The sequence below is a fragment of the Triticum dicoccoides genome, chromosome 4A (assembly GCF_002162155.2).
Source record: "Triticum dicoccoides isolate Atlit2015 ecotype Zavitan chromosome 4A, WEW_v2.0, whole genome shotgun sequence".
NCBI classification, from domain to species: domain Eukaryota; kingdom Viridiplantae; phylum Streptophyta; class Magnoliopsida; order Poales; family Poaceae; genus Triticum; species Triticum dicoccoides.
Window position 1 is genome coordinate 721,873,478 of NC_041386.1, and position 20,548 is coordinate 721,894,025.

The 20,548-nt window shown below is 50.4% G+C and overlaps 1 protein-coding gene across 1 annotated transcript; it reads left to right on the forward strand.

Moving 5' to 3' along the window:
- The first annotated feature begins 5,274 nt into the window (after window positions 1–5,274).
- On the forward strand, window positions 5,275–7,809 carry LOC119284256. The gene is made up of 3 exons (XM_037563454.1): window positions 5,275–5,543; window positions 5,655–5,795; window positions 6,371–7,809. The coding sequence occupies exons 1-3, from the start codon at window positions 5,275–5,277 to the stop codon at window positions 7,596–7,598; spliced, it is 1,638 nt and encodes a 545-aa protein (XP_037419351.1). The 3' UTR covers window positions 7,599–7,809.
- Window positions 7,810–20,548: the final 12,739 nt, after the last annotated feature.

A 20,548-nucleotide genomic window follows, 5' to 3' on the forward strand; every position in this document is an offset into this window, starting at 1 on the left:
ATTAGGTTTTTGGCTCCTGTTCTGATCGTTCGGGGATACGTAGGTATATATAGGAGGAAGGAGTACGTCGGTGGAGCTCCGAGGGGCCCACGAGGTAGGGGGCGCGCCCAAGGGGGGCGCCCTCCACCCTCGTGACCGCCTCTGGCACTGCTTGGAGTAGGGTCCAAGTCTCCTGGATCACGTTCGATTGGAAAATCACGATCCCAAAGGTTTCATTCCGTTTGGACTCCGTTTGATATTCTGTTTCTTCGAAATACTGAAAAAGGCAAAAAACAGCAATTCTGGGCTGGGCCTCCGGTTAATAGGTTAGTCCCAAAAGTAATATAAAAGTGGAAAATAAAGACCAATATAGTCCAAAACAGTAGACAAAGTAGCATGGAGTAATCAAAAATTATAGATACGTTGGAGACGTATCAGTGAGCGGTCGGCTGATAGGGCCGAATTTTTTGACAAATTTCCTGTAATAGCCTGACAATCCCAAGAACCCCCGCAACTCCTTGACATTTGCTGGATGCTTCCAGTCTTGTACCGTCTGTACATGCTCCGTCATAGTGGCAACCCCTTGTTCGCTGTTCTGGTGGCCCAAGTAGGTGATCTATTTTTTGCGCGAACGAGCATTTGGAGCGTTTTGCAACTAGTTCATTATCTCTCAAGAGTTGTAACACTTGGCGCAGTAGTTGTATGTGCTTCCTTAGTGTTGCGGAGTGCACCGGTATATAATCCATGAAGACGAGGACCCCGTGACGAAGTAGAGGGGACAGAACAATTGTCACCATCGATTGAAATGTGCTAGGGCCTCCGGTGACACCATACGGCAACACCCTGAACTAAAAATGCCCCTGATGGGTTGTGAAGGCTGTCTTTTCTTCATCTTGTTCCACCAATCTTAATTGATGATACCCAACGCGTAGGTCCAGCTTCGAGAACCATTTGGATCCTGCCAATTCAACCAGGAGTTCATCAATGATTGGCAAAGGAAAATTTGGCTTGATCGTGATGGCATTCAAATGACGAAAGTCCAGACAAAAGCGCCACGTTTGATCTTTCTTCTTGACGAGTAGCACCAGAGAAGAAAATGGGCTCGTGCTTGGTACAATCAGGCCTTGTTTCAACATCTCCCTGACCTGCTTCTCAATTTCTATTTTCTGTTCAAGGGTGTAGTGGTACGGTCTGATATTCACCGGTTTCGTGCCTTCCAATAACTGAATTTTGTGGTCCCACATTTTGTGTTTTGGCAGTGTAGTGGGTTCAACGAATGCCATGTCGAATTCTTCCAGTAATTCTGCAGTCTGTGCTCCACCTCAGATGCATGTCTCGACTCTGGAGAGGAGCACTACATGTGCTACTGCATGCTGGTCCTCTAATTCCTGCAACTACACTGCTGAAATCTGCGGAACGATAGCTAATTCTGGTTGAACCCCGACCAGCTCGATCCACTGCCCTTCATGCTGGAATTGGAGTCGCTTGTGCTCCCAGTCAACCCACACAGGCCCACAACTCTGAAGCCACTCCATGTCGACGACCATATCATAACAGCCAAGAGGAAGTACTCGAATGTCAGTTGCAAATTCTTGCTCTTGTGTCTGCCATGAGCATTGGGGAATCATGCTATCACATTTCAGTATCCCTCCATGAGCAATTTTCACCGAAGAGCTCGCAGTTTTCTGAATTTTGTCTGCCATCGTCATTGCGACTGCCTCATTGACGAAACTGTGAGAACTGCCAGAGTCCACCAGGATTAAAACTTCCTTGGAGTCAATCTTGCCCACCAGGCGCACTGTATGAGGTGTTGTTTGCCCTATAATAGCCAGCTTTGAAATAGACATGAGCACCTCATCATCTGAATCGTCAGCCTGTTGATCTTGAAGCTGATCGCCCGCTTGAAGGAGATCGAGCAGCTCCTCGACCACATGGAGTTGGACCGTGGAGCACACCGGTGTCCTTGACCCCCAGCGTTCCCCACACTTGAAGCAGAGCCCTCGCGCTCGCCTGTAATTGCGGAGCGCGGCGACACGGTCATCCCCTGCTCATGGTCGCTCAAGCGCATTTGCCGCCTCGACACCGCGCCAATCTTCAGCCACAACTGGAATTCCGGGGGCTGCCGCACGAACGGGTGGCACGCCCAACGCCAGTAGGGGCCGCGCGGCTACTCATGGCAGTGGTGCTTCCTGTCGTCGGTACTCTCGCCGGGGTAGTGCGTCCAAGAGCTCCTCCTGAATGGAAGCCAAGGAAAAGGCGGAGTCCAAGTCTTTTGGTTGATGTAAAACAACACTTGCACGAATCTCATGCCGCAATCCTTCTAAGAACTATGTTGTGAAAAATATGGTATCGAAGGAAGGATTGTGCGCTAACAACTGATGCATAAGCTCTTCTAATTGTAACATGTAATTATGGACAGTGCTAGTCTCACGGAGAGTACGGAACTGACGAAGATGAGTTTGATATTGTTCCCGACCAAACTTCCCACACAAGACCGCGCACAGCTCATCCCACGACATGGATTCACTCTGAGTCTCATGCAGTTTCAACCAGCGTGCCGCATTGCCTGTGAAGTGCAGGGTTGCTACTCTGACCCACAGCTCAGACTGAACCCCATATACCGAAAAGTACTTTTCACACCGCATTTTCCAGAACTGTGGATTATCGCCGTCGAACGACGAAAAATCCAACTTCGGCAGCGAGCAACTATGGGAATTGATGTGTGGTGTGCGCGTATCGAAAGCTACCAGATGCGGTGATGGGGAATCGGTCAGGGACGTACCCTTGACTAGAGGAGGCACATGGGTGGTGACCACGCCATATGCAGGCCCTCCCGTGTCGTCGATCTCGCCGTGGCCTCTTGGCCCATGGTGTTTGGGGGCGTCGTGGTTCGAATTCGACGCCGGCCCCACCACTGTGTCGCCCTCCGGGATCGGATCCGGAGGCGCCGCCAGCACGGGGTGGAGAGCGATGCGCCCCACCTGCGCGCGCAGGTCGTCCACCTGCTTCCAGATGTGGGTGACGGCGGGGCGCCACGGCTCCAAGGACGTCTGGATCACATCCAGTCTCGCCTCGTTGGCGATTCGCCCGTCGTTGATGGCCTTTGCGAGTGCGGCGATCTGCTTCTCCATTTCCGCCGCCTGTCTTGCCTGCTTCGTCTGATAGCGGGGCTTGGGGTAGGTGGTCTCCAGGTCGAAGGATTGATGGACCTCTGATACCAGATGTAACATGCCTGGATCGAGAAGAGGGAGGAGGAGGACGAGAGCAGGTAGGGGAAGGAAGAAAGGGCATCAATTAGGTAGGAAGAGTCCAGGAGACCAGCTCCGGTTCAAGTCATGTTACATTTCATAACCCACACACACGCCACTCGCTAGTATATAAAGGTTGTTTCGCTACGCTAGCTGATCTAGACCAATCGTTGTCTTGCATCGCGTCATTTGCCTGCTGACCTGTCATCCTCAGGGTCGTCCGGCCTGGCCGTGGGGTTGACCAGCTCTTGGGGCCCATCGGTCAGGTATTGGTGCGGTACGGTCCTAAAAAGGGAGAAGAAGGTATGTGCCTGATTGCGGAAATAGACGAACGGGCGCTTAAGGCACCGTTTAGGAATTGTCATTTACATCTATGGTACTCGTCAGAAAGCTGGAAGAAACAGCGGCGTGCATTGAGGCGAGTCGCGGGAGATCATGTGCATCCTTCTTCCTCGACGTCATCAGCCGCTGCAGACTCGTCCTCATCGACGTAATACCCCCAAGAAGCCCTGCCTCGTCATGTCCTATCCTCCTCCACCTCTCTCTTCCCTCCGTCTTTATCTTCTGAAATTTCCTCCAAGTTCTTCTGCACTTCCGGCACCCCGGCCCAACCAAGCTTCCTCCATGAACCCATCAAATTTATCACGAGTCTCCCACATTTTCTCATAGCAGAACAACCTGGGAATCCAAGCCGAACGCACCGTAGGCCAACTCCAACAGGCGACCCCATTTGGTTCGGCCTTGTCCGTTTGGGTTGAAAGTTGAAACAGACAAATGAGACGGCCCAACGCGCCGTATCAAGACCAAATATTGTCCACATCGTGTCCGTCTCGACCCAAATCCAGATCAAATATGGGCCGGATTTGCGTCAAACCGGACAATTGACGGACACACACGGCTTCTCGTTGTCCGCCCCAATCATGCATGTCGGGGTCGTGCGGATTGGTGGGCCAGTCCTGGTCGTGAACTTTGACCTTGTCGTGCACGCCGGAGTTGGCATCTGCGCCGGCCATGTTGGTTGGCACCGACACATGATCACCGCTCGACGTGCCACCGCCGCCCCCCTGCTGTGCAACCGCCACAGGCGCCACCAGCCCACCTATGGAAGCCGCCTCCCTTCGTCAACCTCAGCGCAGACGAGGAAGAGGGCAACCAAGACGGTGGCGACGCCATGCAGTGAAGACAGCAGCGACGACTTGTTCTTTTTTATAATAATTTTGAGTTTAAGTTGATGCATGATGAATAGTTCGGCCATGACTTTTGGATGTTAATGTAATATATAATTATCCTTTAGATTATTTTTTATCTCTTTTTTGTTTGAATTTTAGTTTAAATCTAAACGTTTTCGCCAAATGCGATGGCCGGTCGGGTGCGACACCCGGCGGACGACCACAAATGGACGCTTGCGTCCACTTTGCTGACCCAAACAGACAGAATCCGGATAAAGCAGACGTCTGTTTGGGGTCATCCAACAACTGTTGGAGTCGGCCTTAAAACACACAGCCATAGAGCAGGTCTTAGAGCATCTCCAGCCGCGCCCCAACATCCCCCCCAAGGCCCTTTTTCGTCGCCGGTGGAGAAAATTCGGCCTAGTCGCACCCCCAGAAGCCCAATTTCGCTGGTTAGGACCGACTTTGGCGTCGGCGAACCCAGGCCGAACCCGGCGCACTGGGGGGCCGGGGGAAACGTTTTTTGGCACAAAAAGGAATGGGTCCGCCGAGTGAGTGACTTGCCACCTTCGTCGTCCTCATCGCCTCGGTTCCCGCGGGAATCAATGCCAAGGCCGCCGTGCCGGTCAGCCTTCCATTGATGCCTCACGGGCGGCGCAGTGAAGGCACGGCGATGCGCGTCCCGCCAGCTCCCGCCACGCGGCACACGGCGGCAGCTCTCCCACCGCCCATCTGCAGCTATAAGCCGTCTTCCCTCGCCGGTGAACGCACAAACTCTCGCCACCGATGCCCTTCTCTCTACCTCTCGCCGCTGATGCCTCTCTCACCCACTCTCTCTCACCCACTTCTACGAGGCCGACTATCCAGCGCCCCCGAACATGCGGGTGCCGGGCACCTGGAGGCTCGGCGCTGGCGGCGTCCCGGTGCCGCCTGCGCCAACCGGAGCGGCCCGGCAAGCCGAAATCGCGTGCATCCGGTCTTCGCTGCCGGAGCTACAGCGGAATCAGCTGAGGTACGCCCCCGACAGCAACACACCGTGGACGGCGTACTTCGAGCGGCGCCACGAGGAGCAGATCGCAGCCGCCACAACTCCGAGGGGAGGCACCGATGGTGGGGCGTCCCAGGCCGAGCCCTCGAGGCCGTCCAGGTTCTACAGGCTCCTCGGTATGTAGATGGCGGGAGGCGACAGTGGCTGGGCGTAGTCGTTTTTAGTTTGTGTTTTTAAGTTTTTTGTACAAATATCGATGAAATCATTTAGTTTGGACGAAATTGTGTCGTGTTTGGCCGATTTTATATTCCAAAAAATGGCGTCTGGGGGCGACCTGGATGCGGCGGCTGAGATCGACGCGCATCCTTCTCCATCTTCCTCGGCGTCGGCGGCCGCTGCTTCCTCGTCCTCGTCGCTCACGTAATACCCCTACCTCGTCCTGTACGCCTCCTTCTTTCTGCGTCCCATCCTGTTTCTGTTCACCTGCGGATCTTGCATCAGATCCGCCTACATCTGCATGTAGGGATTAAGCCATTGATGGATTCTGCTTATTCTCGAAGAAGAAAAACAATCCAGATTGAGACTTTCCCTGCTTTAGATGTCCAAAATTGCAGACAATAATAGAGGAAAATCATATGTGCTCTGCTTTTATTTTTCTGTCAGCATCGACACTTGCCAGATACAGTATTTGTTTGAGAAATACTACTAGGCACAAACATTTATTTTTCTATCTAGCGCATATACATAACTTCCCCATAGAATTGATATCCAGTGCCTGCATCGTTGTTGATCTTATTCTGAGCTTCTCGGGAGCCACAACTCAATGCGATTAGTACCTTTGTTCAGTTAAGTGTATGATGAGAACGTAGTGTGGCATTGATGTCCTAACGACACGCACCAGGACATGTTCTTTTTATACAGTTAAGTTATACCTTGTTTCGCATGCCTAACCTTTTTCTTGAATTTGCTGTGTCGAACAGATAGAGCGCCATGGTGCAAGTAATGGCCAACAGGACATGTTCTGCCTCTGTCTCCTCACTCTTTGCTTCATCTCGGCCACAAGGATGGGCAGAGCTCCCGGACGACCTGCTCCGACCCGTTGTCGCTCTACTACGCTCGTTCCGCGACCTCCTCGCCTTCGGTACCACTTGTCGTCATTGGTGTGATCTCTTCTCAGCACACAGGTCCTCTGTCCAGCCTCTGCTCCTCCACCCCAATCTCCGTATCTACAGTGGACAGACTCTCTCGCATAACTGTTGGACCTTATTCCACAAATGCACATGGAGATTGGCTGACCCTGCTGCCACCTCCTCATGCTCTCGCAGTTCTCTTTCCTTGAGTGACCTCAGAAGCATGACCTTTCTGCGCTACTCCCATGGTCAGCTCATCTTCTACGACAACAATGGTTTCCATATTGTTAATCCATTCAGTGGCACTAAGGTTGGTCCTCCTTCCATCCAGTCAGTTCACTTCAGTTGCATCAGCTATGTCACCTTAACTGCCCCTGTTGCATCCGCTGATTCGCATCTCCTTGTCGGTGCTGGAGCCTATCTGTTCCTGTGGCGCATCGGGAGCGACTCTTGGACAAAACACAGCCCTAAAGTTGGTCGTTTTTCGATTGAACAAAATGTGACCTTCAAGGGCAAGACATATGCCCTAGGGTCTTTCGGGTGGTTCTACATCATTCACTTGTCACCCAGTCTCATTGTTGAGAAGTTTAAAGTTGTGTTCGAGGAAGATAAAACCGAAGATCTCTATTCGGCAAATGAAAAAGCATGGCTAGTGGTGTGTGGTGACATGCTTCTCTTGATCAAACTTGTGGAGGCGGGAAGACGGATGCGCTCGGAGGCCTTCCAGTTCATGGCCTTCAAGCTTGAGTCATTGGACACCATGACCAAGAAGGCAAGGTGGGTGAAAGTGAACAAGTTAGATAACTGGGCCATCTTTATCAGCGTTGACGAGCGGTGCGAGGCGTTGCCGTGCATGAACCCGGAGGGATCGGGAGGAAGGAGCAACCACATATACTTCCCAAGTTATCAGTCTGAAAAACCTTGGGCTGCAGTCCAACTATGGAAAAAATGTTATTACCATTCGACACAGCTCTTCAACACTGGAAGACATTACCTGAAATTGGAGTCAACCTGGGTCTTCCCCGCGCGTTTCCTTGTTACGTCCTGCGATGATCTTACGGCCGTGAGTGCGGTTGATGATTAGCTTCTGATACAGCTTTGGTGGGAGGATTCTACTATGTTGCAGTAGCAAGATGAGTAGTTCACTGAATGTTCTTGACGTGTTTCAAAACTTGCATTACAAACAGAAGTGTAGATTAAGTTATCAGATTATGTACTTTCCTCTTTTTTTCTGCGGCAATTACAAGGGACCCATATGTTTTATTTCTCATTTATTACAGATTGTGGAGTTTTCTTGTACCTGGGCACTTGATAACATGGGCTAGGCCTGTAACTTCCCTTTCATACATGGATAGCTAAGAGTAACTTGTCTCAACAAAAAAAAGCTAAGAGTAATTGTACTATGGTTGTTGATTATTCACGTGATGTGCTTGAGCATATGACTATCTCATTGGGTGGAAATGTGAATATTGATAACATAGGCTACAATTTTTTAACTGAACATTGTACGCCATTTTGGGCTGGAGAGTTGCAAGGTCACCAAGAATTAAAGTGAGGATGCAAGTCCATATACATCAGGTTAATATAGACTGCAAGTTCAGCCAACAAACATATAAGCAGCATATATGCATTCATCACAAAGTTTATATTTTGCACCAACAAAAATTAGGCAGACAGAGTGTTCGACAACCAAACAGATCTGCATTTGAACATAGCTTCAGCAAACAGCTCTCTGTGCATTTGATTGTCTCTGTTTAAAAGGAGATCAAGCTACAAATAGATGTATGGACCAAACAAAGCACATAACTAAAATAAAAGCCCAGGCACATCTGACATGGTGCACATAAAAAATGTTGAAGAGTGATATGAAGACTCAAGAAGCTAGTATTGTTTCAAGATGCAAACCCTTATCTCTTGTATGCAAAATGGGAGTAATTAACAAGGTTCAGCGAAAACAGCAACATGTAGCACAAGTTTTGCCTCCAGGAATGTACACTGGGTGGCAAACAAAGATTATTACAAATCTTTTTTGAAAGGAATTATTACAAATCTTGATGTACTCCGTCAAAGGAGCGGAAACTAGAAGGAACATAGCGACAAAAAAGTCCCCAAGTGCAGCCAACGACAACAAGACAACTGCACGGTACAACGACACGTTCTCATATCCAAGCTGCAAAGGATGTAGGATTGCGAGCAAGATGAGCATTGATCGTCGCAAAACAAGGTTCTGGCTCCAACTGCTCATGTTGGTTGCCATCTACTGGGTATGAAAATACTCGAGCGTTTTCATCCAACTGATAGACAAGGCCACCCCTTAAACCCATTCTCTCTGGGTTCACTAAGAGTCGTGGCTGTCCAGTACGTTTCTCGCCCAAGAAGAACGTCCACTTCTTCAAGCCTCCCTCTTCCATAATCACATACTTTGCAGGTTCAGTTGAGAAGTCAATGGAGAAGGCTTCCCCGTTACGACCAAGTAGGAGAAGTGTGTCTTCACAAGCCACCAAATTTCCGGAAAGCACGTACGGGTCCATATAATCTCTGCAATCAAGTCTTAGTAGCTCAACATGAAACTGAGGTGTCAAATGCACGGTGTATAGTTTTTGACGCATCCTCATAATGACCCCACCTTTGAAGGACACCATCTCCTTGATCAAATGTGCATTTAGAAAATCGCAGTGCAACCAAGAGGGGCTCCCAACTCGCCAAGCATACAGGCAGTGCGGGCTGCTGACAAATAGATATGAATCCGGTGACGCCTCTGGAGATATGAAGGTTCTGTAGCATAGTTGACTCAATGGAAAAGGTGGAGCTGCAACCGTAGTGCCAGTAAGCACGTCCATAATGACAAGGGATCTCTCGTAGCAGAAAATCGCATGACCATAAGAACATTTGACGACTGCCATTTTGTCCAAAATACTTGGAGGGGTCAAGCGACACAACGGAGTACTTGGATATACAGGATCAATGAGCTCCCATGTGTTTCCAATGTTAGAGCCAGCTGAGCTTGTCTGGTCAGCACAGTTCCGGAAAATAACAGGTGGAAAGAGCTCGCCTAAGGTAGATTTGATTGACATGAATGCGGCATACCAGCTAGGGCAGGTGGCGATGAATGCAAGAAGGTCACGAGTTGAACCCAACAGGACAATGATGGAGTGCAATAATCCATGTGGTAGGTCCGCCCAGCCTTCGGGTCCAAACATGACACGGTGCCGGAGATGGGGGTGTCGGAGCTCCGGTTGATATTTTGCATGATATCAGCTTCAAATTCTGCATTAAGGATCATGAAAGGACAACAATTTTAGCAATGGACCTGAGTTAACTATATAATATAAATTGCTATCACTATTTTAATTAAATTGGTACTGCTACTGCTATGATAATTATACAAACACAATAAAAATGTTTGTAGAAACTATAAACATAATATACAGTAGAGCAAAGACTACACTATTGCCATCGAAATGTGCATCTGCCTCAAGAAAATTCGATCACGATAAAATTCATCAACAGTTGAAAAGGAAAGGCAAGTTCTGTATTTTTCTTTCCACCGAATGTTATTTATATGTGTTGCGCAACAGGTTTGACTCTTGTCTCCAGGTCGATTCCGGGCCCACAGATACGCGATAAATTTCATCAACATTTGAAATTAAAAAGTGCAAGCAATATTGAAATTCTAAGATTGTTCTACACTGATAGTGGTAAACCCTTGAACTATTTCATATTTTCATATAGTATAAACACAACAGGATCGCACATCCACCAACAACACATACACTCAGATCCCCAAATCATCAATGGCAGAGTCAGGCTAACAAGAACAAAAGTGCGATGAACGCGTCAGAGGAGGTTGCCCACAATGGGGGGATGACGGGCCAAGGAAGATGATCCTGGGCAGCCTTGCGCGGTTGAGAACTCTGTCTGATCATGGACCGTGGCACCGGTCAGCAAATATATATACTCGGCCAACCCACGAGACCATGTCCTACATGGAAATTGACTTAACCTAGATCACATCGTATACTACATATTTGGACTCAAGCTTGACGCGAACACGTGAACTCCTACTAGTACATGTACATGACTTTGGTTAGTCCCCAAAGAAATAAAGCCACGTGACATGCAAGCACCAACTACATCATGTTCCAAACAAAACAATCAAGATTATGCTAACACTAGCGTCGGCCACTGCACCACCAATGGCTGTCATGGGTTCCCAACTCCAGTAGGAGGTGGGCAAGGTCTCGTCCACCATACCGGCAATCACTCCAAAGCTGCTTGTATGTACTGTTGGAAATATGCCCTAGAGGCAATAATAAATTAGTTATTATTATATTTCCTTGTTCATGATAATCGTTTATTATTCATGCTATAATTGTATTGATAGGAAACTCAGATACATGTGTGGATACATAGACAACACCATGTCCCTAGTAAGCCTCTAGTTGACTAGCTCGTTGATCAATAGATGGTTACGGTTTCCTGACCATGGACATTGGATGTCATTGATAACGGGATCACATCATTAGGAGAATGATGTGATGGACAAGACCCAATCCTAAGCCTAGCACAAGATCATGTAGTTCGTATGCTGAAGCTTTTCTAATGTCAAGTATCATTTCCTTAGACCATGAGATTGTGCAACTCCCGGATAGCGTAGGAGTGCTTTGGGTGTGCCAAACGTCACAACATAACTGGGTGGCTATAAAGGTACACTACGGGTATCTCTGAAAGTGTCTGTTGGGTTGGCACGAATCGAGATTGGGATTTTGTCACTCCGTGTAAACGGAGAGGTATCTCTGGGCCCACTCGGTAGGACATCATCATAATGTGCACAATGTGACCAAGGGGTTGATCACGGGATGATGTGTTACGGAACGAGTAAAGAGACTTGCCGGTAACGAGATTGAACAAGGTATCGGTATACCGACGATCGAATCTCGGGCAAGTACCATACCGCTAGACAAAGGGAATTGTATACGGGATCGATTGAGTCCTTGACATCGTGGTTCATCCGATGAGATCATCGTGGAACATGTGGGAGCCAACATGGGTATCCAGATCCCGCTGTTGGTTATTGACCGGAGAATATCTCGGTCATGTCTGCATGTCTCCCGAACCCGTAGGGTCTACACACTTAAGGTTCGATGACGCTAGGGTTATAAAGGAAGTTTGTATGTGGTTACCGAATGTTGTTCGGAGTCCCGGATGAGATCCCGGACGTCACGAGGAGTTCCGGAATGGTCCGGAGGTAAAGATTTATATATAGGAAGTCCTGTTTCGGCCATCGGGACAAGTTTCGAGGTCATCGGTATTGTACCGGGACCACCGGAAGGGTCCCGGGGGCCCACCGGGTGGGGCCACCTGCCACGGGGGGCCACATGGGCTGTAGGGGGTGCGCCTTGGCCTACATGGGCCAAGGGCACCAGCCCCTAGAGGCCCATGCGCCAAGATATAGGAAAAAGGGGAGAGTCCTAAAGGGGGAAGGCACCTCCGAGGTGCCTTGGGGAGGATGGACTCCTCCCCCCCTCTTAGCCGCACCCCTTCCTTGGAGGAGGGGGCAAGGCTGCGCCTCCCCCCTCTCCCCTGCCCCTATATATAGTGGAGGGGAGGGAGGGCATCCATACCTGAGCCCTTGGCGCCTCCCTCCCTCCCGTGACACCTCCTCCTCTCCCGTAGGTGCTTGGCGAAGCCCTGCAGGATTGCCACGCTCCTCCATCACCATCACGCCGGTGTGCTGCTGCTGGATGGAGTCTTCCTCAACCTCTCCCTCTCTCCTTGCTGGATCAAGGCGTGGGAGACGTCACCGGGCTGCACGTGTGTTGAACGCGGAGGTGTCGTGCGTTCGGCACTTGGTCATCGGTGATTTGAATCACGACGAGTACGACTCCATCAACCCCGTTCACTTGAACGCTTCCGCTTAGCGATCTACAAGGGTATGTAGATGCACTCCCCTTTCTACTCGTTGTTGGTCTCTCCATAGATAGATCTTGGTGTTACGTAGGAAAATTTTTGAATTTCTGCTACGTTCCCCAACATGTACAACTCAGAGCAAGGGGTTAGAACTCGACATCAACTTGGTTCCTTCCCTTGCCAGGGCTGAACCCGGAGGGCGGAGGTGATTCAAGGCCAGGCCTCCTCCATGAGTCCGGCAGCCAGCAAGGAAAATGAAGTGGACGAAGTCAACCTCAACAAGGCTCCTCCCCTACCCCTGGAGCCAGTAACATGAAAGCCAAGCACCACAAAGATAAGAATAGCACAAGGGTAAGTGTCGGTGTCAAAACCGGCGGATCTCGGGTAGGGGGTCCCGAACTGTGCGTCTAGGCGGATGGTAACAGGAGACAAGGGACATAATGTTTTTACCCAGGTTCGGGTCCTCTCGATGGAGGTAATACCCTACTCCTGCTTGATTAATATTGATGATATGGGTAGTACAAGAGTAGATCTACCACGAGATCAAGGAGGCTAAACCCTAGAAGCTAGCCTATGGTATGATTGTTGTTCTGTCCTACGGACTAAAACCCTCCGGTTTATATAGACACCGGATAGGTTAGGGTTACACAGAGTCGGTTACAATGGTAGGAGATCTACATATCCGTATCGCCAAGCTTGCCTTCCACGCCAAGGAAAGTCCCATCCGGACACGGGACGAAGTCTTCAATCTTGTATCTTCATAGTCTTGGAGTCCGGCCGTGACGATAGTCCGGCTATCCGGACACCCCCTAGTCCGGGACTCCCTCGGTAGCCCCTGAACCAGGCTTCAATGACGACGAGTCCGGCGCGCATATTGTCTTCGGCATTGCAAGGCGGGTTCCTCCTCCGAATACTTCATAGAAGGTTTTGAACACAAGGATAGTGTCCGGCTCTGCAAAACAAGTTCCACATAACACCGTAGAGAGAATAATTTTTGCACAGATCTGCTGACGTATTCCGCGGCGTGACATCACACCACGGCCAGGCCTTTATATGAATCGTTTTTACTGTTCCACCTCAGCGTGTTTAGCGAGGCAGTTTCCTTGGCACGTCTTATCAAGGCATAGATCGTGCCCCCTTATTCCGGGATTCTCATCAATACGGACGTCGGTAACCCAACCGTGCCCATTGGCCTGCCTCCTCTATCAAAGGCGAGTCCTAATCGACCACGGGGTGGGCTCTTGGTATTCAACCTCTTTATAATAAGACCAAGGCCCTCTTCTTTTTACACCCTCCATCGAGTTCGCCTTGCGCTTCGAGTTCCAACACCCAAAGCATCAGATTCGGGCGCTTCGGACTTTCAAAGATATCCGGATCCGACCAGCACGGCCGATGGATGTCTTCCTCCGTCACAGAAGAAGACGTGCTAAAACTGCGCGACGCCAGGTATCTAACCGGCGAGATCTCGCATAGGCTGCCTGCTCCAGGGTAGGTCATTCCCACTCCTGAGCCCGGCGAGAACGTGGTGTTCGTGTCCCACTTCCTTCGGGGTTTAGGCTTCCCGACAGATCCCTTTGTGCGGGGGCTCATGTTTTATTATGCGCTTGATTTCCATGACTTGAATCCGGAGTCCATCCTCCATATCTCGTCATTCATTGTCGTATGTGAGGCCTTCCTCCATATTACCCCCCACTTTGGATTGTGGCTCAAGACCTTCAAGGTGGAGCCAAAGATGATCGAGGGGCAACAAGCAGAGTGCGGAGGGGCGGCCATAAGCAAATGTGCTGATGCTCCATGGCCCGAGGGCTCTTTTCAAGAGGAGCTTGGTTTGTGGCAACGGGAGTGGTTTTATATCACCGCTCCCAGGGGCACCAAATGGGCGGCACTCCCTGCCTTCCGCTCAGGTCCACCACAGCGGCTGGCATCATGGGTCAACAAGGGGCTCGATTGGGGGCCGTATTCGAGACCTCCAGGAAAGAGGAATCAACCTGGTTGCAGTGGCGCAGGTTATGGTGATCCGGCGCCTTCAGCCCTGCAAACGTCGCCCCCTCCGCCTGTGGGAATTCAATCCGGAGGGACCACGAGCTCTCCAAAACTTTATGGGCACGACGCCCATGGAGATGTATAGATTGTTCTTCGGATCACAAGAGAAGCGTCCGGACTTGACCGAGGACGCAGGACTAAGCTGCAATCGCCCGGATACTCAAGTAAGTAGTCCTGTAACCAGACAAGCTGTTTATTCATTTATTTTATATATGTGCCCTTTAAAGGAGCCGTTTCTTGCACAGGAATGGATAGCCAAGGCAAAGTTAATAAGGTGTCCGGCTCCCCTCCCAGAGACCACGCCGGATCCCATGCTGACCAAGATGTTGAAGGTCGCGCCTTTTGAAGAAGGCGAAGGGGGGAGCGGGAAGGCAACTGCCTCTATGAAGGAGGCTATCAAGGAAGGAGGGATTAAGAGTCCCACCTTCCGAGGAGAGAAGAGGACCGCTTCAGAAGATCCGGAGGTCAAGGCCTCAAAGAGGGGAAAGGGATCTTCGGCAAAGAGTCCGGCGCTGGGAAGTAACCCAGGCGCATTATTCCCCCAAGGGGATCAGCCCTCCAGCGGGCCGTAAGTAAAAAGAAGGGGTCTTGTAAATAAGGAACATCCCTGTATTTATTCATGAAGATAACCGAAATTGTACCTTGTAGTTCGGACCTCAGCCCTTCTCAGCAGAGCTCGTCTTCGCGGGATCTTCTTCCGGAGATGATGGAGAGCGAAACGCCTCCACTTGTCGCACCCTCATGTGAAGCGGACGACCCGGAGGTGTCGTCGCGGAGGGTTCCCCCAAGTCCGGCGGGGCCGGAAGGTCCGGCGCCAAGTGGTGTGCGGTCGGAGGAGCTGAAGGATCTTCTCGGGCGAGCGGCTATTTCAGAGGATCACCGTGCTCTAATGGGTGCGGTGATTGAAAGAATTGCATCCGCGGAGAGCGGATTGCATGAAGCCGTCAGAAGCTTACTGACGGGGTTTGAGGTACGCAAAAATGATGTACCTTTTGACAGTTATGCATATAAAATGCGCCCTGTATAGATAGTAGCCCCTGAGACTCGGTATGTTGTCAAAATTGACAACGTGCCGAGGATCAAATTCTCAGTTATAACATATCGCCGCTCCTAAACAGGTGGCGGGGCGTCCGGAGGCCAGCCGGACTGATGAATATGCCGAGCTAAAGCGGCGACTTGACGAGGCGGATGCGGACATCGCACTGGTCAATAAACGGTTTGATGAGTCACAAGGTATGCGACTTCTATGCCGACACCTGGTGAGGGGGCCTGACGCCCATGTCTTATTATTCGTATGCTTAATGCGGATGGTGCCGCTGCCGTGGAGGAGCTGCGGGCGGAACTCGCCCGAGCAAAAGAGCAAGCCCGGGTCAGTAATGCGGCTGCTTTAAAGGCAGCCGAAGAGCTAGAAGCCGAACGGGCTGCTCACTGTCGAAGCAAAGAGGAAATGGCCGATATGGCCAAAAAGTTAAGGAATACTACCGATCGCTGCGAGGTTCTTGAAAAAGAACGTCAAGCGGAACAAGAGGGCCTAAAAAGGCCGCCGCCGAATCCAAGAATGCCCAAGCGGCTTTGAGAGCTGCCAAGGAGGAGCTGAGTCAGGCCGGGGCAATTGCGGCTAGAAAACCGTTTCTGCTGTGGAGAAAATACACAGATCCAAAGTATGCTCAATTGGATAAGTTGTGGAGTTCGGAGGATTCTTATCTGGACGCGGCGAGCGCTGCGGACGCGGTTGAGCACTTCCGGGGCCAGAAGGGGCACAGAAGGGAAGAGCTATATTGGTCTCAATTCCATAGTCTGGAGCGTCCTCTGTCGCTGACCGATCAGTTGGCCGAATGGGCCGAGCTGAATCGGTTGTCCGGCTTTGCCATGAAGCATGTCCTGACTCACTTGTGGCCGGCGGACCCCAGCCGAAGAGCTATTTTGGTTTAGTGCAGCAGTTCCTTGGTGCGGTACCGCGTATCGACGAAATAAAGCGATCAACGTGTATTGAGGGAGCGCGGATGGCTCTTGCCCGTGTCAAGACATACTGGGCAGAGATGAAGGCCACCGATGTTGCATCCCAAGACTCGGACAGAAGCCGAGTACCTGCCGAGCACTACTTTGAAGAAGTCCTACCGGGCGCTCGTTTAATAGAGACGCAATGCTCGAAGGATATTATGTTTTAGATGACATGTATGATTTGTGAAAATGATGTTTCAATATAATATAAGAGCTTTTTATACTTGTGCGGTCAAGTAGTAAACTACTCCCTGTGCGGCCGTTTATGTATATTTGTATATAACCTGAAAGATGGCAGTCCTTGGCTTCAGCCCCCACGCACATAGTGCGGGGGTGTTTGCAAAGAAAGCGCTTTTTCACACTTAATCCAACGTCTTGGTCCTGTTAAGGAGGTGATAGCGTAGCAAACCAGGCAACCGAACTATAATGCTTTATCACTTTCACTTAGCCATAGGAGTTCGAGGGTGGGGCTACGATATAGCCCCTGGGGGCACCGCACTCTCCCGAATTCGGGGTGCGTATGTGCCTGACAGAAAACCGGTCCTTCGTTAATGCGGAGGAATCCTAAACATTCCTGTGAGTCATCGAGTGGTTGACCAGTCTCTCGCTATATCATGACAGTCAGTTTTTGGCTTTCTCTACTGAGGTGCTCGCCCGGCCGAACCGGGGCACAATCGTAGTAGTTCTCCTGGTGTCGCGTTAGCCGTGAAAACGGAACGTAAGGCAGCAAAACACAGGAGCCGGGCAACCCAACATTTGACCAAAGACATGATTCGGAGCTGATGCATATAAGGCCTAACTCGAGACGCCGAATACTCCCTAAGGTATTCGGTCTTTATGAAAATGGGCAGAATAATGCCCTAAGCCCCTGATGTCCAGGTACGCGCAAAAATTCTGGTGCGGTCAATGCCAAAACGCCAGCCTCCTCCTCGGTTATAATAAGGAACCGGGGGATGTATATCAACAAGAGACAGTAAAAAAGGTTTACGTAGGGTCTTAATCTAAAAAGAATCCTTGCAACGGGTCCCTACTGCACGTCTGCGCATGTGTCTCTGTTGTGCCGTATCCTGGACGGGTGTAGCACGTTGTTCATCTGTAAAAGAGAGGAACTTAGTTTAAAAGAAAAAAAAGATTCGTGCAAAAGATGTACTTAATATTAAATAAACGAGTATGGTTCGAAGAAAAAGTTGAGCTTTATTGTCTCTTGTTACACATGCATGCAGCCCCTCGTATGGGGGTGTGCCGCTAGTAGGCACCGGACTCATCTAGCCGTGTCCGGGTTTTGGATGACCAATTCAGGTTCTTTGCCTAGCAGAGCCGGATAGCTTTGGGGCTGTCAAGGCAGTCTCCCATTCTTCCGTGCTCGAGTAACACTTAATACTTCCTTTTAGCGAGATGATGCCGCGTGGACCGGACATTTTAAGTGTTAGAGATGCATAATGCGGTATTGCGTTAAAGCGGGCGAAAGCTTCGCGTCCCAATAGTGCTTGATGGCTACTTTTAAACGGGGCGATATGGAAGAGTAACCTTTCGCGACGGAAGTTGTCGGATGAACCGAACACAACTTCTAGCAGGATGGAGCCCGTACAATGGGCATATGGTCCTGGCATTACTCCTTTAAAGGAGGTGTTGCTACGGCGGATTTTGGTTGGGTTTATCCCCATCCTGCGGATTGTATCCTGATATATCAGGTTTATGTCACTGCCGCCATCCATGAGGACTCGCGTAAATTGGAATCCATCGATTATAGGATCCAATATCAGGGCAGTCCATCCTGCGTTCCGGATATTTTCGGAATAGTCATGATGGTCGAAGGTGATTGGTTTTGACAACCAGTGTGCGGCGCGCCTTTTAGTGGGTGCCACTCTGTTTTCCCTTTGATCACGTGAAGTGAGTTTACTATTTTAACCTCTTGTGGGAAAGTCTTTTGTTTTCCGGGGCTCTGCTTGTGGTGCTCGTCGTCATCTTCACTTGGTGTGTCGAGCCCCTTGTGTTCGGCGTTCAGTCTGCCGGACTGTTTGAAGACCCAACAATTTCGGTGGGTATGGTTAGCAGGCCTCCCAGGAGTACTGTGGATTTGACATATCTTGTCCAGGATTTTGTTGAAGTTGGATAGCTCATCGCTATTGTCCTTAAGGGGCAGTTTTTTGTTGTTCTACCGTGAGCTTTTGAATCCGGCGTTGACTGCCGTGCTCTTTGGACTGTTCCTTTTAATCTGGCGCTGGTCCTTGTTGCGCAGTGGTTTCCCATTTCGATCCCTGATTTCGGATGTACTTGGGTCGCTAGTGCTGCATCTTGCTAGCCAGCTATCCTCTCCCGCGCAAAAGCGGGTCATGAGGCTTGTTAGTGCGGCCATTGTTCTTGGCTTTTCTTGGCCGAGGTGTCTGGCGAGTCATTCGTCTCGGACGTTGTGTTTGAAAGCTGCTAAGGCTTCGGCGTCCGGACAGTCGACTATTTGGTTCTTTTTAGTAAGGAACCTGTTCTAGAATTTCCGGGCTGACTCTCCGGACTGTTGAGTTATGTGACTTAGATCGTCTGCATCCGGAGGGCGGACATAAGTCCCCTGAAAATTTGCCTGAAATGCATCCTCGAGCTCTTCCCAGCTTCCAATGGTATTTTCGGGGAGGCTCTTAAGCCAATGCCGAGCTGGCCCTTTGAGTTTAAGGGGTAAGTATTTTATGCCGTGGTGATCATCTCCTCTAGCCATGTGTATGTGGAGGATGTAATCTTCAATCCAGACTCCAGGGTCTGTTGTTCCGTCGTATGCCTCTATGTTTACGGGTTTGAATCCCGCTGGAAATTCATGATCCAGCACCTCATCGGTGAAACATAGGGGGTGTGCGACGCCCCTATATTTGGGTGTGCTGTGATCTTCGGAATTTTGGCGTATTGCATTGCTATGACGAGCATGCTTTCTTGGTCCATAGATGGACCTAACTGGGCCATCCTTTTGATGTGAATCCTTATGCGGATCACATATTGGCTTGTGTGCGGCACCATTCGCCGCTCTCTTTTTGCCGTGAGGTCGTCCATCCGACCGGGTGGCCTTCTTGCTTTTTAATTGTGGGGGCTCTAAGGCCTCCACGTCAAATTCGGGCAGTAGCTTTCTTTTCGGGTAGCTCTTTGTTCGGCGACTGTCGCCGTACTTGTCTGCGGTGCTGAATACTTTGCTCCATCTGATCCTGAGTGCATCTTCCGCTGTTTTGAGCTTCCGCTTCTGCTTTTTCAGGCTATGCGCAGTGGCGACGAGCCTTTTCTGGAGGTCGTTTTGCTCCAATAGTTTGTCCGGCGTCAGATCGTCCGGACTGTTGTCTTCGCCGGGGACAGATTGTTTATCCAAGTTATCTTGTTCGGACGATTGCTCAATAGCTTGTTCGTTGTCCACCGGTTCGCCCTGCTCTATGGCTGGGTCTTTATTGAGGCGGGACTTTGTTCGGCGTTTACGCTGCCGTTTTGACTGCTTTTCGAGGTATTTATCCTTCGTAGCGTCCTGTTGTTCCTCGTCTTCATTTCCTTTAGGTGTATCCACCATGTATACATCATGAGATGAGGTGGCTGTCCAGCATCCTAGAGGTGCTGGCTCATTGTTGTCTCCTACATCGCCGTCCATACCGTCGATGTCTTCGGAGTCGAAGTCGAGCACGTCATGTAAGCTTTTGACAGTGGCTACGAAGTGGGTGGTGGGTGGGCGTTGAATTTTTTCATCGTCCGCATCCCAACCTTCCTGACCGTAGTTCGGCCAGGGCTCTCCGGATAAAGAGAGAGACTTTAGTGAATTCAGGATGTTGCCAAAGGGCGAGTGCTGAAAGATGTCCGCGGCCGTGAACTCCATGACCGGCGCCCAATCGGGTTCAATTGGCAGGGGCGCGGAGGGTTCGGAGTCCGGAGAGGAGTCCGGCACCCTGGAGTCAAGGTCTTCGCAAAGGACAGGGATGGAGTTCGGATCGATCGCCGTAGAGATTGTAGCCCCCGAGGCGGTGTCCAACCACTCATCCTCGATCGGGGAATCCGGCTCCGGATTAAGGGTCGGAGTGGATACTGGTGCGGCCTCCAGGGCACTGTTCGGTTGCAGAGCTAGAT

Coding starts and splice junctions, on each gene's coding strand:
- LOC119284256 (XM_037563454.1), top strand. CDS start 5,275: ATGCGGGTGCCGGGCACCTGGAGGCTCGGCGCTGGCGGCGTCCCGGTG. Junction 5,544..5,654: donor GAGCCCTCGAGGCCGTCCAG/GTTCTACAGGCT, acceptor GAAATCATTTAG/TTTGGACGAAATTGTGTCGT. Junction 5,796..6,370: donor GCCGCTGCTTCCTCGTCCTC/GTCGCTCACGTA, acceptor GAACAGATAGAG/CGCCATGGTGCAAGTAATGG.